The sequence below is a fragment of the Nannospalax galili genome, unplaced genomic scaffold (genome assembly GCF_000622305.1).
Source record: "Nannospalax galili isolate Female #2095 unplaced genomic scaffold, S.galili_v1.0 scaffold50, whole genome shotgun sequence".
NCBI lineage: Eukaryota > Metazoa > Chordata > Mammalia > Rodentia > Spalacidae > Nannospalax > Nannospalax galili.
Window position 1 is genome coordinate 1,233,231 of NW_008328749.1, and position 20,441 is coordinate 1,253,671.

The 20,441-nt window shown below is 37.9% G+C and overlaps 1 protein-coding gene across 2 annotated transcripts in view; it reads left to right on the plus strand.

Moving 5' to 3' along the window:
• Jchain (joining chain of multimeric IgA and IgM) overlaps window positions 1–20,441 on the plus strand; it is a 48,954-nt gene that overhangs the window by 16,071 nt on the left and 12,442 nt on the right. Inside the window, exon 2 of one of the 2 annotated variants that reach the window (XM_029561753.1) lies at window positions 11,004–11,044. The exons of the other annotated variant lie outside the window; for it this stretch is intronic. Coding sequence (XP_029417613.1) covers window positions 11,004–11,044 — 41 coding nt within the window. The remainder of the gene's footprint in view (window positions 1–11,003; window positions 11,045–20,441) is intronic. 2 annotated transcript variants of the gene reach the window in all.

Here is a 20,441-nt window from a genome sequence, read left to right on the forward strand (position 1 = left end):
ACACCCAATGTGTTGTGGGTTTTGAAAATACTGACACACCCAGTTTGAATAAGTTGATCTCATTTCTTATTGGACTATTGAAGTTATAAGATGTGTAATGTTAGGAGTGGTTGTATGTACCAGGTTCTGTCATGTCCTCTTTTTTTGTTTGTGTGTTTGGAGAGAGTCTCATGTAGCCCAGGTTGGCCTCAAATTTTCTATGTAGCCCAGGCTAGCCTCGAACTTGCTATTAGGCCTAGACTGGCCTTGAACTCCTGATCCTGATGATTCATCTCCTTAGTGTTGAGATTACAGGTGTCTGCCACCACACTCAGCATTATTTTTGTTTGTTTTATTTTTTTGAGACAAGGTCTCACTTTATAGCCCTGGCTTACCTGGAACTTGCCATGTAGACCAGACTATCCTCAAACTCACAGATACCCATCTGCCTCTATCACCCACTAAAGATGTGCATAACCACACCTGGCCAGCCTTTTTTTAAACAATGGTCTTCATTAGGTAGCCTAGGTTGGCTTGACTTTGTGATCTTCCTCCTGGGTGCAGGGATTACAAGTGTGCACCATCATACCTAGAAATACAGGTTTTTAAATTTTGAAGTAATATTTAAAGAATGAAATACTTAAAGTTTTTATGAGCTTAAGCTAATAGTTGAACGAATATTTACTTTTATTTCCACCTGTAGTTTTGGATGATTGAAGTAGTTCTTTTTCCCGTTAAATGCTTAGTGAGGTAGGATAGTAAAAGCAATAATTTGGTATGAGAATAATAATAAGAAATGTATTCTTGGTGTTTAATAGCTCTCAACTTATCCAGACAAGTTAACATCACAAAGCTCACTATTTTTGGTACAAAAAAGAAAGAGGGTTTATTTTTAGGTATAAGAAAGAAAATGGAAGAGCTGTAGTTTCCACTGGTTTTCTTTCAGAAACCACACATTCTGAGACCAATATGTAATAGAATCTTTTTGCAAATAAGGTTTATATCTATTTTAAGACACAAAAATCTAGAAATAAGTTGGAAATAAGATATGAAACTTCTACTGAATCATGTGATAAACATTGAAAGTTTGTATTTTATAAATACTTGGTTTGGTAGCCTATGACAAATATCTATCTATATATCTATATCTATATAAACATGTGTATTTTCAGACAGGTTCCGATGTAGCCCAGGCTGACATCAAACTCTCTAGAGGGCTGATCATGGCCTTGAAGGGTTACAAAGCTTGTTGCCACCATGCCCAGTTTTATGGGGTGCTGTCCCCAGGATTTCATCCATACTAGGCAAGCACTTTACCAATAACTATTTCTCTAGACCCCATCTCTTATTCTTTACAGAATAATGTTCTTAGTCTTTATCCTAACCTTTCTTATCTATTCAATCTTTCAAACCTTTCTTATCTGACCCTAGATTATTTTCCCATTTGGTTTTCTGAACTATTGCAATGTTGTTTCCTATTTTACATTTTATCACTTTCAGAGTCCAGAGATACATTTTTTTTCTGCTGGAGCTTGAGTTAGAAAAACTTGAAACTTGATTTATAGTTAGAGAGTGAGAGATGTAATGTCAGTGTTACCCAACATATTGACAGAAATATGTGATTTAGGGAGCATCAGTTATATTGCATTTCTCTAATTTTTTTTGTGGGCCTGGGAAATCATGAATGTAGTAGATATGTTTATGGTACAAGCAAAAGTAATAAAGTATAATTTGGGGATATTATTCAGAGATTGGTCTGTGTTCCTTCATTGATTTTGGGAAGATTATCTTCTATGATAAGATAGAATTGTGTGTTTATTTAGGCTTTATTTTTTGTGGTGCTGCTGATTGAAACTGGGGTTACATGCACTCAAGACCAGTGCTTTACCACTGGGGTATATCCTTTTACACTGACAAAATCGGCTGTTTGCTGTAAATTTATTTTCTTTCAATGTATTTTTGTCTATTCTGATTGTTATATTAGAACATGCCTTCATACTGTGAGTACTAAGTAATGTAATTAATGTCTCAGTATACATTTAAGTAAGAGTGACTATATTACCTAAGTATTTACTAAGTTTCATGTTGATAATGAATTGAACTAGATGAATGAATTCAATAGCCAATTATACATTATAATTATCTATATAAGATGCCAAATTTATATCCATGTAGAAATGTTTTAATTTCCCATAGCACTGAATTCAAGGATATAGGTATTGAGATGAGTGAAGTATGTAGACTCTGAACTCCTGTTGACATGCTGAAATTTAGTTCCTTGTATGGTCAGCTTCTCTCTGAACTCCTCATTATCAATGATGTTATAGTCTAGACTTAGACAATATTTATCCTTTTTATGTTTGACTTTTACTTATTTTTCAGTCTTAATCTAGATATTACTTCCTCTGATAGGCTTTCAGTAGCCCTGCTTACCCCCTCTCATAAATTTGTGATACTTCATCATCATGAAAATATAATTACCAATTAGATTGTATTTGCATCTGATCAGAGGTCATATTAATTTCATTCACCTGTATCCCTGCTATTTAGTGTCAATGCATATTTTTTGAATGAAAGACTAAATGAATGAAAAACAATTGGAATTAATGACAAAGAAAGCAGTGTTAGTCTTACAGACAAGATGTCAACTTTTAGTTTATGTTAAATCTACTTTTTCTTTTTAAATCATGAATTTATTACATTTATTACTATTATTATTATTATTATTATTATTATTAGTGTGTGTGTGTGTGTGTGTGTGTGTGTGTTCCATGGTTGGCATGAAGGACAACTTTCAGGAGTCAGTTCTCTTCTGCTATGCGAGTCTGTGGGATCAAACCTAGATTGTCAGTCTTGGAAGTAGCTGCCTTTACCCTTGGAGCCATCTCGTTGCTCAATAAATTATTTTAAGTGAAAAATATATGTTTGCTTCAATTGTACAAGGGAATTGTGAGCCCCAAAGATGAAAGTATTAATCTCATATTGGTGCTAATAAATTACCACAAATTTCCTGGATTAAAACCAAACATATTAATTATACTTCCATTCTGTAGGCTAGAAATTTGGCATGGTCTCTTTGGATTAAAACTAAGGCATCAGCAGGGCTATGTTCTTTCTGGATTCTCTAAGGAAGAATCTGTTTCCATGTTTGTTTGTTTGTTTGTTTGTTTGTTTGTTTGTTTTAGCTCTACTGCCATGTTCTCTTGCCCATGGCTTTAATTTAAAAGTTAGTGATGCAGGATCTTAGCATCTCACTCACTCTCCTGTATCCTTTCACTCATAAATGATTACCTTAGACACACTTGGATAACTGAGGATGATTTTAGCAGGTCAATTGATTAGCAACTTTAATCCCATCTGTAACCTGAACTTCCCATTGCAGTGTAATGGAGCACATTCACAGGTTCTGAGAAATAGGACATGGATATCTTTAATGGGTCATTATTCTGCCTACCAAAAGAGTTTAGCATTTATGTTAATCTGAATAAAAATGCTGTCTTTAAGTGTAAATTATAATAATAATAGATGTCTAAACAGTGGAGTGTTTTTATGTTGTAGCCGTGTGCCAGAAGTACTTTATACTTATTAATTCTCATTAATCCTAAGGAAGTATGTGCCTTAGTCATGCCCATTTTATAAATTAAACCATGGAAAATATTTTTTTCAATGAAGGAAATCAAATTCAGGGCCTTTTGCATGCTAGATGAGTACTCTATATTTTAGCCCAGAGAAAGAAATTTTACATTTGAACTCACTAAGCTGTACCTCTAGTCCTATAGTTCCAGTTTCTTTTCTCCTCATATTCTTTTTTGCATGTATCATTTGATACTGTTCTTTCTGAATTCCCCTCTGCTTCTAGAAAGCAGTAATTTAGTATAGGAGAGGACTCATAAAGGACTTGTAAAGTGATATGCTAATCTATGGAAAATGGCATGTGGAGATATAAAATGAGTTTATTTTTAGAGTAAAGGAATGAACTCCATGGGAAGACACTAACTTGAGACTTACTAGAACTATCTTAAAGTATTTTAGGATTGCTGGGTGTGGTGTCGCATGCCTTTAATCCCAGCACTCAGGAGGCAGAGGCAGACAGATCTCTGTGAGTTCAAGGCCAGCCTGGTCTACATAGTGAGTTCCAGGACAGCTGGAGCTACAGGGAGACCCTGTCTCAAAAAGATGAAAAAAAAATTTTTTTTTAGTATTTATTTTTGAGACAGGGGTCTCATGTAGCCCTGGCTGGCCTGGAACTCACTATGTAGACCAGGCTGATTTCAAACTAACAGATACCTGCCAGTATGTGCCTTTCTAGTGCTGGGATTAAAGGTGTGTGCCACCATATCCAGCTATTTTAGGGGTTTTGATAAGGATTGGCTGGAAAAAAGATAAATGCATAAAATGGAAATGACAACTAAAAAAGATTCTAAAATAGGAAACAGCAAATTATGTTACAGGAAAAGGAAAGCACATATATTTTCCTATAACAGAAGCCTCCCCCAAAATAGAGAAGTTTCCTTAAAGCATATATAGACCAGACTACTAGAGTTGATGATCTAAAGGAACCTTATTATTGTGTTTCAAGAAAATGATCATGAAATAGAAATGGACTTTTTCAAATGAAATTTTGGAAGTAGGCCATTTGTAAATTAGGACTGGCCCAGTAGGTAGTGGGGTGAGGGTAAACTTTGGGTGATGTCAAATTAGTGACATGTAGATCACAAATAGCAGTTCTATGAAAAGCCACTGCAGGTGCAAGTTTATTTTAAAACAGACCACGCACAGGTGCAATTCTCCTAATAAACACTTAACCACAAAACTGCCTTAAGAGTTGATGTGGAGCCGGGTGTGGTGGCACATGCCTTTAGTCCCAGCATTCGGGAGGCAGAGGCAGGTGGATCTCTGTGAGTTCAGGCCAGCCAGGTCTGCATAGTGAGTTCCAGGCTAGCTAGACTACAGGGAGACCCTGTATCAAAAAAAGAGTTGATGTGGAAAACTCTGTGCTCTGTGACTCAGTTTTTTGTTTGTCTTATTTTTTTTTGTTTTTAGGAATATTTTGGGATAAAATTTCTTCCTCATGTTTTGAGTTTTTTCTAGATTTACTTTTTGCTTTTTGATATCTAAATATAAATTTGATAAATAGGCTAGCTGGACTACAGGGAGACCCTGTATCAAAAAAAGAGTTGATGTGGAAAACTCTGTGCTCTGTGACTCAGTTTTTTGTTTGTCTTATTTTTTTTTGTTTTTAGGAATATTTTGGGATAAAATTTCTTCCTCATGTTTTGAGTTTTTTCTAGATTTACTTTTTGCTTTTTGATATCTAAATATAAATTTGATAAATACTATGATTGGCTAAACATCAATATTGCAAATGTTTAGGGTTAGGAGCCAAAATGTTTAGGGTTAAAAATGTCAATTAGAAGAAATTTCTCCACACAGATATAAAAAAAATATTAAGGAGATAAAATGGCCTAGAAGTAAGGCCTAGGCTCCACCTTTATCTTTAGAATGACTAAGGCTGGTTCTAAAATCTGAATTAGAGCTGAATGTGGTGTGTACACCTGTGCGTCCAGCACTTAAGAGATTGAGACAAGAGAATCAGGAGTTCAAAGCTAGCTTCATCTCTATAGTATGGAGTCTATAAAACCTGGACTACAGGAGACCCTGTCTCAAAAAAAAAAAAAAAACCAAATAAACACAGATCCAAAATAGACTCTAAACTTGTACAGTTGATTTTATTTTCATTTTTTTCACACAGGGTCTCATGTGGCCCAAGTTGCTATGTAGCGGAGGCAAAGCCTGATACTTTTGTCTCTACCTCCCAAAGTGCTGGGATTACAGATATATGCCACTATTCCTGGTGAAATTTATACAATTTAAATAGAAAAACAAAGTTATTCTTAGCCTGGTAAGGTAAAACCATTGGCAGTTTAAGCCTGACCATCTGAGTTTGAGTCCTAGAACCTACATTGGAAGAAGGTTCCTAAAAGTTGTCCTCTGCTTTCCACATGTGCACTGTGACTCCTGTGCCCATACTCACTCACACATCACACACACACAAATAATAATAAGATTCAGAAAGTGTTAAAAGTCCATCATAATGAAGCCACAGCCATCTCCAGTGCTTCTCCTCCTGGCTCTGCTGCATCTATGGGGCTTTCTTCTTTGCTTCTTGATCTGCGCAGGTCATTTCTTTTCCTGTCTCATGCCTTTTAACTCCTGTTTCCTTTCTTGTAGCAACATCGTTTTGATTCTGTGGTAGGCAGAATAATGGCCTCCTTCAAAACGTCCACACAAACAAGGCAGGGGGACATACACCTTTAATCCCCACACTCCATACTCAGAGGCAGGCAGATCTCTGAGATCAAGGCCAGCTTGGTCTACATAGTGAGTTCCAGGCCAGCTGGAGACCCTGTGTCAAAAAGATGAAAAAACAAAAAAACAAAAAACCAGTCATGCTCTGATCTCTAGAATCTATGAATATGCTACCTGCTCTCCCAGGCTGTGAGACAAGAGTCCAGGGGCTAGACATGTCATTCAGTGATAGACTACTCTTCAGCATATAGGCCTTTGGTTCAGTAACCAATATGGAAACAACAACAATAATATATAAAAAAAAAATCCCCAAACAAACCCAAACCCAGGCTGGCTGACACCTTGATTTCCACATTGCAAAACTGGAGTGGGCTAATTATCCCTAGCCTACCCAGACCTGGGTTTTAACAGAACTCTACAGATAATCAGTTGTGTTGTTTTAAATCACTGGTATGGTTATTTGTTATGCCAGTGCTAGCATAAGCTCCATCTCATTTTTCCTGTCTTTGCCTAGATGTACTTCTTCAGAGAACACTTCTCATGTGCACTAATGTAGATTATCCCAACCCTTCTCCATATGTCCTCATTTCATTCCTGTGATGATTTCCTTTGGAGCATCTATCACAGAGTATGAGTATTTATGTTGCTTTTTTTTCCCCACCAGAGTGTGATATATGTTCAGACAGGGCCTTGTTGAGCATGGCCTTCACTGGATCTTAGTAACAAGTGGAAAACATAATCAGACACATAGTAACTCTGCAATAAATAATTGTTGAAAAATAATTATTTGTATTTTATGTGTATGAGTATATTGCCTGCATATTTGTAAGTGCACCCATGTTGTACAATGCCTGCAGAGGTCAGAAGCAGGCATCAGATGCCCTGGAACTGGAGTTACAGATTGTTGTTAGCTACCATGTGGAAGCTGGAAATTAAACCAGGGTCCTCTGCAAGAGCAGCCAGTGATCTTTACTGCCGGGCCATCCCTCTAGCCCAAAAAATAATTTTTAAAGATGGGCATGGTGGTGTGTTAATGTATGCCTATGTAACAAATGTATGCCTGAGGCAGGTGGATTACCATGAGTTTGAGGCCACTCTGGACTACATTCTGAGACCTGGCCTAAAATAGATAAAGGAAAACCAAAACAAAACAGAAAAAATATTATATAGTTGTCATTGCTTGTATATTCCTTATTAAGTATATCTTTTAATTTTTATTGATAATCTAGATAAATTATGCTTTTGTAGATTTGGATAGAAAGTGTCCTCTGGAATAGAGTTTTGAGGTGTTGAGAACAACGTAGCAAGGATCTTGGTGAGGAGGATAGATTGCCAGTAAGAACAAGGATTTTAGCTCAGTTTTGTCATGGGGAAAAACCACCCCACCTCCCTTTTTCAGACAGAAGCTCACTTAATAGCCCAGGCCTTGAACTCATGGCAGTCCTCCTGCCTGAGCCTTCTGAGTGTTGAGATTATAGGCATCAACCACCATGCCCACTTGAAAAACTCCCTCTTTATCTTTTTTTAAAAAAATATTTTATTATTTTTATTTTATGTGTGTGAGTGTATTGCCTGCATGTATGTGAGTGCACCCATGCCATGCAATGCCGCAGAGGTCAGAAGAGGGCTTTGGATTCCCCTGGAACTGGAGCTAAGGATGGTTCGTAGCTGCCATGTGGGTGCTGGGAATTGAACCCAGGTCCTCTGCAAGAGCAGTCAGTGCTCCTAACTGCTGAGCCATCTCTGCAGCCCCTCCCTCTTTATCTTTTGTTGGTAGCTAGATGCAAGACTGATTTTAGTGGAACTCAGAAGCATTTGAGAACCTTTAGCTTGTTTAACCTTACACTGATAACAAATATTTGCTGTGTTGTGTACATACAATGACGTTTCCACTTTTGAATGCTTTGTGTTGCTTCACCTCTCTTCAATTTGCTTTTACCTTCTTTTGGCACAAAATTGTCCTAAGTGCTATTAGAACCTCTCTCAGTTTACTTCTCTGAGTCAACAGTTAATTTACATTGTCTTTTGTGACAAAGGTATAAAATTTAGAGAAAGAGGCTATTGGAGACACTGTAAGTACCATATTTCTGATGGATCTTTATTGTATTTTTGTATTGTGTTTTGGGGAGAGAAATTTCTCATGTCAGTTCTCTCACCATAATAGCTTCCTCATGAGAGTGTCAGTTAGTTCTGGAATTCTGGTGCTATGTGTTTGTGGTTATAAAAATAGTTATGGTGTTCCTCTGTAGCTGACTACATTATTTCAAGTACATATTTTCATCTTCTTTTAAAATTACCAAGTTTTCTCCTCTAGATGGGTGGGTCTTGGATCTATTTGTGACAATGCCAAGGAACCAATGATAATTTTCCGAGAATTTCAAGGCTGATTATTCTCTTATTTCAGTCCTTTATTGTAGCTCCAATGATGTTGTCAAATATATTTAAGATTCACACACATGAATTGCACATATTGGAGTGTTTTTGGAAACATTAAGAAGTTACTATTAAAATCTAATTTTTTTATAACCTTTTTTTTGTCTTTTTGAGACAGGATCTTCCTGTAGCCCCAGCTGGCCCAAGGCTTGCTATGTAGACCAGGCTGGCCTCAATCTTACAGAGATTCATTTGTCTCTGCCTCCTGAGAGCTGGGATATTTTTTACTTTTATTTGCACTGATTATATACTCAATTTCTTCCTGTGCCATAAATTTTTGTTTCTTCAGTTTTCTCTTGGGATATCTTTTTCTTTGGTGGAGTCTCCTGTTCCACTTTAGGAACAATTTCTTCCTTTTCATTGAGGATCCTTAGATGTGACAGGGGAAGCTCATATATGGGTTAATTGCACCATGAACCTGGATATGCTCAATGACTAGAGAATCTACACCTAGGCTCTTAAGGTCAGCATTACTCTCTGAATTTTTAAGCACATACAGCAAAAATTTAGCACTCTTTTTAGGCCAGTGATCCTATGTCCAGCCACACTGTTTGGCCTGTTGCACACCTACCAATTCCATTATACTGCCAGAATGGTACAGACTGCTTTTTTATTTTTTTGCTTTTTTAAAACAATTTTTTCCATTTCATTACAGCTTTAACATATTCAGTAACACATTCCAGAGCAAGGATACATCTCTTTCAAAAGTGACTGTAAATTTTTAGGTTCACAGTTGAGTGACATCTTTCAGATACCTGGTGTGGCTTTTTGGCTATGCCCACCCTTGATGGCCTGGGCCCTTTCACTGGGGTTCTTAAAGTGAACACATATATTTAAACTTCTTGATATGCATGATTTTTTAGGGTTTTCTGGGTCAAGAGTATACCAAACCATCTTCATAGGTCACCTCACACCACTTTCAGAAAGAGTGATTTATTTATGTTTTGTGTGTATGAGTATTTTACCTGCATGTAAAGATATCCATTTGTCCAGGAGGTCAGAAGAAGGCTACAGATCTCTTAGAACTGGAGTTACAGCTAATTGTAGCTGCCATGGGTGCTGGTCCTCTGCAAGAGTATCCAGTGATCTTAACCCCTGAACTATCTCTTCAGCTATAGCTATCTTTTTTTTTGTCTTTTTGAGACAGGGTCTCCCTGTAGTCTTAGCTGGCCTGGAACTCACTATGTAGACCAGGCTGGCCTTGAACTCACAGAGATCTGCCTGCCTCTACTCGAGTTGCTGAGATCAAAGGTGTGTGCCACCACACCCAGTCAACTGTTTTTTTTCAAGCTTATGCCACCACAGCCAACATTATTTTATTTTTATTTTATGTGTATGCATATTTTGTCTACATATAGTAAGTGCACCTCTGTGTACAATGCTCATGGAGTCCAGAAGAGGGCCTTGGATCCCCTGGAATTGGAGCTACCAATGGTTGTTAGCCACCATTTGTGTTCTGGGAACTGAACCCAGGTCCTCTTCAAGAACAGCCAGTGCTCTTTACTGCTAAACCAGTTTTCCCACCACAATTAATATTTAAAAGATCATTAACTTGCTTGAAATTTATAGATGGAAATATTGTATGTATATTTGGAGCTAATACATTTTCCTCTGGGTTTTCATACCATGTAAGCAATATCTGAGCATGAGTGCATGTTATAACAAGAAACACAGTGCCAGACAGAATAAACTTCCCTTCAAGTTGTTGGTCAGAGTAGTTCAAGAGACTCCCAAAATAACACAGGCTATTGCCACAGCCCTTTGATTCCCCCCCAGAACTCGAATGTTAGACCCTATTGCTGAAGACAGGACATACTATGGACACAGAACTTGGAGCAATGGAGCTGGAACTGACCTGGAAGCCTCCTCCCTGAAGACTAGCTCTCATAGTTTGGGAAGTTACTATGCAGACTGCAAAGAGAGAAAAACAAATCAATGGTCCAACCCCAGGTTTAAAGTCTAATAACCACAACAATAACTAGCACAACAAATTATAGCAGTGTAAAAGTGGCACTTTTATCTTGGGGGTAATCAACAGCTATCTAATTGGACTTGAAGCCCTCTCAGTGGGAGGGAACTCATGTGTGGCACTCTAAACATAGTTAAATACACATGGTTGGAGAGGTCATAGATCCTAGAGAAAAGCCTACCTTTGTCATATCCCTAGACAAATGTTATTTCTTACTGTATGCTAAGTATTGATCCTTATATTTACAGGCAAGTATACCATTTGCCACTTATCAAAGAAGGTTCTTTTTTTTTTTTTTTTTTTTTTGCAACAGATGGAGACTTACAGAGTTCCACCAGTGGTCACACAAAGAGAGTAAGTGTCTGAGAGACTAAGTGACACATTTACAGTGGAATCGCTACTCCTAAAGCTTGTGGAATATAATGGAATATAATGAGTAGAGAGAAGACTAATGCATTTTTTCAACTTTCACCAGCAAACCTTCTGATGCAATAGAGTACTCTGCACACAAAAAGCCACAACCGGCTGAAGTGTAGGGAATAAGAGACTGCAGAGACTGTGTCCCTGGATAGGACTCCTGTATTAAACCTCATCCACCCATGGACCATTGTGGAAGAGGGGGCAGAAAGATTGTAAGAGTCAGGGTTGGTGCATGATCTTAATGAAACACTTTTCTCTAGGCCTGTGGGAACTTGCTCGTATCATCTTATTTTTTGAACTTAAAAAAAATTTATTGAGAATTTCATACATGCATATGAGTTTTGATCAAATCCATGCCCACTCCTTCCCCTCCAACTCTTCCCATATTTCCCCATCACTTTTTTTGATAACTTCATGTACTCCTTCTTTGATTTATGTATTTTTCAATGGGGGCTTTTGGCTACTCTAACATTTCCCCTTCTGAAGAGGTAACCCTAAAATCTTTAGGGATTAGATAAGAGCTCCCAAATACTTTTGACATTTTTTGGCCTTTGTGGAACAGAGTATGTTGCTAAGAGGACCAAGGACATTTTGATTTTTAACCAAGAAACTGGATACTTTTATTTGGGGCCTTTTACCCTAACTGCCTAGCCAATTCCTACCTCCTATTCTTACCATACCATCCCCTGAAGAGGTTACCCAAATTGCTGATAGGGAATCGGGACACAGACCACTCTGGCTTCTTTCATGCTGAACAGGGACATAGGGTGAGGCAATTGGGGAACCCCTCACTGATTCTGTCTAAAAGACTCCCAAATTGCATAACTCTTAACTGTAGGGAGAAAAGAAAGTCTTTGACTGGTGAATAGGAGATGTGAAGGAGAAGTAAAGGCAAGAGTAGTTAGCATTACAAGTTCTAGATAGGGAACCAGAAAAAAGTCAAAATGGCAAATTTCAAATGTTCATATCAGAATCCATCGGAATTTCTTGATGAGAGCTTCCAAAAGCATCCCTCCATTGGGTTCCTCCTCATTTTTTTTTGTCTGCCTAGGCTTGACTAGAGAGTGATGGACTCAGGATTTGTTTTCAGGCACTTCGATAGCTGTTGGAGTGGTTAGAATCAGTGTCAGTTCCCTTGCAAAGGCTTCTAGATAGGGGGAGAAAACAAATTTAGCCATCATTTTAGAACAATAGTGGGTTGTCTTCCTTAGTTATAGGTGGGCACTACAGTATTGCAGATTGCTCATATAATCTTACAACAATGGTAAATTTATATATTGACATTTAGTTGAAGGTTTAATGTGGACTTCGTTGTTTTTCTGATTTGGCAATTCTCTTCAGTATTAAAACTTAGTTTTCACTTCAAGTTCAAGGACAAATGGGAAATGCATTATTACACTAAATGCAGAACTTGATCCATAAAAAGAAAACAAAGAGATTTCAGCTACATCTTAGACTTAAAGCCAAGGTGACTATTAAAAATATCTCTAAAGTGTTTAAGTGGCAGAATGCCAGGCAATTATCCAAGATCCTTTTATATTGTAGGAGAATTTCACAGGGAGAAATCAAATGTTACTGATAATAGAGGCTAAAGGAGAGATTGGTTATATTGGTAAGTATTCATCATCACCCTTAAAGATGAAATGGAAAATTTGAGTCTGAAGCTAGGTGTGGTGGCTCATGCCTGTAATCCCAGCACTAGGAAAGCTGAGGCAGGTGTTTGAACTCAGTCAGGGGCACACAGTGAGTTTCAGTTCAGTTTGGGAAGCAGTGTGAGATCACACACAGCAATAAAAAGAAAATACAAAGAGCTGGAGAGAGAACTCAGAGGTTAAGAGCATTGCTGCTCTTTCAGAGGACCCAGGTTCAGTTCCCAGCACCCACATGACAACTGACAACCGACTAACCCCAGTTCCAGGGAATCTGAAGCCCTCTTCTAGCCTCTACAGGCATTGTGCAACATGGGTATGTTTTATCTTGGAACCATGTCTAAATCTCATACCCAAATCCAAAATTTTAAACTATTAAATATGAGCAAGTCATTACAGAAAATTTTTTAGTGGTACTAGGGACTGAACCCAGAACCTTGCACTTTCTAAGAGGCTACTGTACTACTGAGCTACCTCAGCTCTCAAACACATTTAAAACATTTTTATTTGTTTATATTTTATGTGCATAAGTGTTTTGCCTGCATGTATGCAAATGCACCACATGCATGCAGTGCCCACAGAGGCTAGAAGAGGGTGTCAGATCCGCTGGAAATGGAGTTGCAGATGGTTGCTGCCACTATGTGGGTGCTGGGAACAAAAGTAGCATCCTGGGTAAGAGCAGCCAGTGCTTTTAACCCCTGGGAAATCTCTCTAGCCCCCCCCATCCTCTTTGAAAAGAGAATTTTAGTTGATCAAATTGAAGCTAGAATGTACTATGGCTAGCAAAAAAGAGATACCGTCATTTAGATATCATTTATTGAAAAATGTTACAATTCTTCTGTGTTTTCTACTGGCCGTATATTACTTGAGTGTTGTATAGGTATCTGGATACTATACTTTACCTGAGCTACCTCCCAAACCCCTCTCTCCACCCATTTGAGGAGCTTTTTACTCTAATGAACAGATACTAAATAAACTAAATTAAAATTTTGAACAGTAAGTACCATGAAAAAAAGTAAGGTAATGTGAATGTTGTTTGTTTGTTTGTTTTTTCTAGCCTGGAATTTGCTGTGTAGACCAGGCTGCATCTGCCTCCCAGGTGCTAAGATTAAAGTTGTGTGCTGCCACACCCAGCACTGGATACTACAGTTTAAAAGGGGTATTGATAAAATGTAGCCTATCAAAAAAAGAAACTAATAATTGCTAGAGAACTTAAACTTAGAGGCAGTTGGCAACTTACAGAATGTTCTTCATGCACTCAATATATTTTAGACATTCCTTTTCTTGTTCTTAGAAGCATAAGAGAGAAAGAAGATGATGCCATTCCCAAGTAATATTTACTTATTTATAAGTGAGCAAACATGGAGTTTATTATAATTTGATCAAATTGGAGAGGGAAAAATAATTTCTCTCTACCTCCTTTTTTGGGTGTGCATTCATATATGTGTGCCCATGTATGTGTGTGGAGGCCAGACGTCAATGTTGAGTGTCTTCCTCTATGACTTTCCACTTTACTGACCCTTACTCACCTAGAGCTTATAGATTGGGTTGGCTGGCTGGCCAACAAGCCCAGGAATCTTCCTGCTTCTTCCTCTCCAGTGTTGGCATTATGGGCACATGCTACTGCACTCAGTTCCTTACGTGGGTGCTAGAGATCCAAACTCAGGACCTTATACATGAGAAACAGATTCCTTACCAGCTGAGCTTCCCCAGCCCCTCTCTTGACCCATTTGAGGAACTTTAATGAAGTGGATACAGATACTAAATAAACTAAATTAGAATTTGAAATGATAAATACCATGAAAACAAGTAAGGCAACATGAATACTGACTGGTAAGGATATCTGAATACCAAATGTCCCCTAATGCAGTGATGTTTAGCTTGAGACCTGGATAAGGGTCTGGCTAGCCATGCAAGGACATGAAACGATTGCCTACAGAGGTACTAGAGAACACAGCCTCTGAGCAGAAGAAGATGGAGAATGATTACTGGAAGGGAGAATTGGAGAAAATCAGGCAGGGTAATGAATTTGAGTTCATTTTAAATGTAATAAAAAAGCCAGTAGAGGTTTTGAAGTTAGATGTGATGTGATTTATCTTTTGAAAAGATCATTTTGCTGAATGGGCAGTGACTTGTGGAGTAAGACTGGATAGAATGTATAGTTGTATATTTTGGTAAGTTATAAACATGTAACTATATTTCTTTCCAGTTGCTTTCAAACTACCATAATCAAATTTCCTTTGCTCCTCTTTGAAATATTTTAAGAAGATTCCATAACTTTTTCACAATTTTCCATTATTAAAAGACATATTTATGGCTCTGGCATTAAAGCTGCTATTAAATAGTCTACTTAAAATTTTATTTATTTGTGTTTTATTTTTATGTATATGTGTACGTGCTTGTGTGAGTTTATGAGTCCAAGGGCATCAAATCTCCTGAAAGTGGAGTTACAGATAGTTCTGAGTCATTATGTTGGTTCTGGGAACTGTCTCAGGTACTCTGCAAGAGGACTATGCTCTCTTAACTGCATGGAATCTTTCCAGCCCTAATAGTCTATTTTTAAAAGTCAAGTTTAGTTTAAATGCTTTTATCTCTTCTCTCATTCTCCTTTTCAACTGAGCTCAGGACTTTGAGCATGCTAGACAAGTTTTCAATCATTGGGCTACAACCCCAACCCTTAGTTTTGGAGACAGGCAAGGTTTTGCTATGTAGCACCGGATGGCTTTGACCTAATTGTGATGGTTAATCTTAATAGCCAACTTGACAGGATCTAGAATCACCTGGAGACAAACCTTTGAGCATATCTGTGAGGTATTTTCTAGATTTGATTAAGGTAGGAAGAGCCACCTTAACTGTGGGCAGCATCATTCAGCAGGCTGGGTTCCTGGACTGAATGAAAAAGAGAAAGTGAGCTGAGCACCAGCATTTTCTTCCTGACTGTGGTTGCAATGCGACCAGCAGCCTTATACTCTTGCTGCTATGCTTTCCCCACCATGGTGGACTGTATTCTCAAATGGTGAATCAAAATAAACCTTTCTTCCTTAAATTTCGTTGTCAGATGTTTTGTCACAGCAATGACACAAGGGCCTAATACACTAAAATAGTTCAGGGTAGTCTTGAATTCCTAATCCTCCTACTTCTACCTCCCAAGTTCTGGGATAACAGGAGTAGTCTGCTGCCACGTTCCTTGGGTGTTTAAGTTTTTGTGTTCTTTATATATTCTGTATACTAATCTCCTTTTGACTGAATAGTGGCAAAGATAATCCCCCCTCATTCTATAGGTTGTGTCTTCATTCTGTTTATTGTTTTCAATTCTGTGTAGAACTTTTTTTTTTTTTGAGACAGTGCCTCCCTATGTAGACCTGGTTAGCCTGGAACTTGCTATACAGACCCAGCTAGCCTCAAATTCATAGAGCTTCACCTGCCTCTGCCTCCAGAGTGCTAGGATTAAAGGCCTGCACTACTACATCCAGTAGAGCTTTTCATTCTGATGCAGTATCATTTTTTGTCAAGTCTCATTTCCTAAGCAACTGGAGCCCTATTTAGAAAGTCTTTGCCTGCTTAAAGGTTTCATGACTTTTTTTTCCTTTTCTTTTCGGAGACAAGGTCTCACATTGTAGCCCAGTTACCTTTGAATTTGCAACTTCCTGGATGACAGAATTACAAGTGTGCCACTACCAGGCTTCAAAGGTTTAGATCTTATGTTTTGAGTTGATTTGTGTACAGGTTAGAGATAGGGATCAAGTTTAAGCTTCTACATGTGGATATTCAATTTTCCAAAAACCACTTATTAAAGAGACAGTCTTTTCTCCAAAGTGTGTTTTTGGCATCTTTATAAAACACAAATGTCTAGCTGGGCATGGTGATTCTACCACCTTGGAAGTAATGGTCTATTTAGAAAATTCCAGGCAAAATTAGGGCTACATAGTAAGACACAATCTCAAAACAGTGTTGGGCATACAGCTCTTTGGTAGAGTGCCTGCCTGACAAGCAACAAGGCTGTGAATTCAATCCTCAGTACAGCAAAACAAGCAAGCACAACCACAACAACATAAACAAAAACAAAACCCAAACGAACAAAATATCATTAATAACAAAATCAGCAAAAGAGCTAAATTGCTGTAGTTACAATGGGTTTATTCCTAGGTCCTCTGTTTCATTGGTATACATGTCTGTTTTGTGTCTATACCATACTTTTTGATACTATTACTCTGTAAGTATAATTTGTAGTGATTTTGATTTCTCTAGTATTACTCCCCCCCCCACCAAGATCTCTTTAGCTACTCATGGTCTTTAGTTCTTCCATAATTTTAGGATTTTTTTTTAGTTCTGTGAAGAATATTATTGGAATTTTAAAAAATTATTTTTATTTTATGTGCATGAATGTTTTGCCTGCATTCATGTAAGTGCACCATGTATGTGCAATGCCAGTGGAGGCCAGAAGAAGGCATTGAATCCCTGGAACTTGAGTTGCAGATAGTTGTTAGCTGCCATGTGGGTACTGGGAATGGAGCCTGAGTTTTCTGCAAGAGCAGCCAGTGCTCTTAACCACTGAGCAATCTTCCACCCCCTGTTACTGGAATTTTAATAGGACTTCCAGTGAATCTGTAGATGGCTTTTGGTAATATGCATCTTTTTACAATATTCTATTAATCCATGAACTTGGGTGACTTTCTGCCTTCTAATGTCTTCTTCAATTTCTTTTTTCAGTATTCTATAATTGACTATATGCTTACGTTTATTGTGATAGTATTTACAATAGCCAAGTCATGGAATTAGCCAGATATCCATCAGCGGATGAATGAATAAAGAAAATGTGGCATATATACAATGAATGTTCATCAGCCAGGCATAGTGACTCATTTGTAGTCTTGGGAAGCTGAGGCAGAAGGATTTTCATGAATTCAAGGCCAGCCTCAAGTACCAGTAAGATTCTGTCTCAAAGAACAAAAACAAATGAAAGAAGAATGGAATCATATTACTTGCAGAAAAATGTGTGGAACTAGAATGCATGCAAAATTAACATATTTAACAATTGAGTTCTGAAGATGTGAATTTCTTAACTGCTTTACTGAGATATAGTAATACCCATGGAGTCATAAACATGATGATGGTATTGATGAATATAGTGCTTATCTAGCACTTGCTGTGTTCCAAGATGCAACTCTCTACATATATCAATACACATTAACCGGTGCAGCATCTTAGTATATACTGTCGTTCTCTTCATTGTTGGAGATCAATGAATTCTAACGGAGAAGCTAAATTTGGAAGTATGAAGGTGGGTTGGTCATCAAGAGTATTGTTTTATACTGAGGGTAGCTCAGTGGGAGAGTACTTGTTTAGCATGCATGAGGCTCTGCATCAATCCTCAGGCCCAAGTGGAGATAACAGATAGAAAGTTGAATACAGAAGTTAAAAAGCTCAGTGGTCAGGGTTAAGACTAGGCATACATTTGAGAGTCCTCAGCATGTGCTGAGAAAATATAAGGTTGACTATTAAGACTTGCTTCCTTGACATTCAGAGGAAGATACAAGAGGCAGGGGAGGTGTCACCAGCAAGAGGAAGAAAACAGTGGGATCTATTCTCTATATCCCAAGGGAATAAAATTTTATGATCTGCATATACCTAAATATAATCTGTGTCCAAGGGTTGAAGCATCCAGCTAATTCAGCTGATTTTCAAACACGGAAATCAGAATTTCTGTCTGTTGTATTGCAAATTGAGACAAAATTTAAGTGGGAGTAATGATGTTGGGAATAAGTTACTTTTATGATTTCCCTTATCCAGGTGAATTTAATACTAAATCTCTCATCTGAATCTTAAATATGAATGTAAGTATGTCAGCTTCTTCTGGTGAAAAAGAACATGAGGCTAAATTCTCAATCCTTCACTCATTTGCGTGTAATGGGAGTCTACTTATCACATTTACATTTTTAAAATTTATTTTAATTTTATGTGTACAAGTTATTGCCTGCATGTAAGTGCACCCATGTTGTGCAATGCCCTCCAAGAACAGAAGAGGGCGTCAGATCCCCGAGAACTGGAGTTACAAACAGTTGTTAGCTGTATGTTCAGCTAGTTAATGTTAAAAAGTAGTACAGAATTGTAAGTAAATAAAAATCAAAAGCCAAGTATTTTCCCAGCACTTGGGAGGCAGAAGCAGGAAGATTGCTTTGAGTTCAAGGCCAGCTTGGGCTACATAATGAGTAATAGGCCAGTCAGTATCACGTAACAAGACCCTGTCTGAATCCTCCCCCCCCCCAAAAAAACCCCCCAAACTATAGTATTTCCCCACAAGGAACAACAGCAACCCAGTTAACTTGTTTTCAGTGTAAGCCTATTTAAGAAACTACCTCTGCATCCTCTTGCCATTTCTAAATAGTTAATGCTGGTACTCATTCTCCCCAAAGGTTTCTTGTCTACCAGCTTTCAACTTTACATCTGTCAACTGGGATCATTTTTGAAAACACATATTCCTAGGCTATATCTCTAGAAATTGACTCCTTGTAGTCAGGAAATTCTATTTTAACTAATACTTCAAGTGATTCTAGTTAGATGATCCTTAAACTACATAAGATAAAGTGTCAGAGCCTATATAAATGACCTGTTACTCCCTTCCTGTGACAATATTAAGGCACCTTATTTATATATAGATACATAGTTAGCATACTAGAGATACCAATCTACAAGATTAAGAGAATGAAAAAAGGATTAAGAGAATGGAAACACCAAATATACAGCTTTCTTTTATGTCAATAATCACAATATAAATATTCTTTGCTTTTTTACAAAAGTAGTTTTTTATATGTATTTTTGTTGTTGTTTTGAGACAGGGTCTCTTTTATACAAAAGTAGTTTTTTTTTTAATTTTTAAAAATGATTTATTTAATAACAACATACTTAGAAGAAGCATATCATTACAACACAATTGACATACGGTTTCCTGAGGTAGGATGCATCTCTTTCAAAATTGGCTGTAAATTTTTAGGTTTACAGTTGAATTATTACGAGAACCTTGAGAGTGAGTAGGAAGGATGGACTGGCAGGTTGGCAAGCTGGCAGGCTAGTAGGTGAGGTGACTAAGCAGTCAGATATTCCTGATCAGGGCCAGTTTGGGGGGAAGAGATGACCTGCTCCTGCTGTGAGAACCCTGGGTTTCATCCACTTCTCTACCAAGATATTTACCAAACTCTTAAACAAAAGACTAGCAACTCCTCAAAGACCAATTCTGCCCTCTGTGATTTTGTAAAGTTCATCCCACCTTGCATGTCCTTTGTCCTGCAGAGTTTGGATCTGGCCTGAAGTGTCTTAGCTGTCTTTCTCAATTCTGACAGTCTCATAACTGTGCTGTCAGCATTAATCTTTGTTCAAGTTCAGACCTGGACTGATCTTCCTCCTTACTGTCTGAAACTCTCCTCAACCCACAACTCCCCTTGGGACAGGCCTTTGTAGAGCCAGGAGTAGGCTGCTGCTGCAAGGCGGCTGGGTGGAGCCTGTCTTCAGCAGCTTGGAACTAGAATGTGTCCTCTGCTCCCAGGGGCTCTGTGTTTAAAAACAGCACAGGCAACCCTCCCTGTGCTGGTGACACACAGACTCATGAGGGTGAATAATCATTTTGATAGTCATTTTGGGGGTAAGCAACAGAACAGTGAATAAAAACTCATCTCCAACTAAAAATA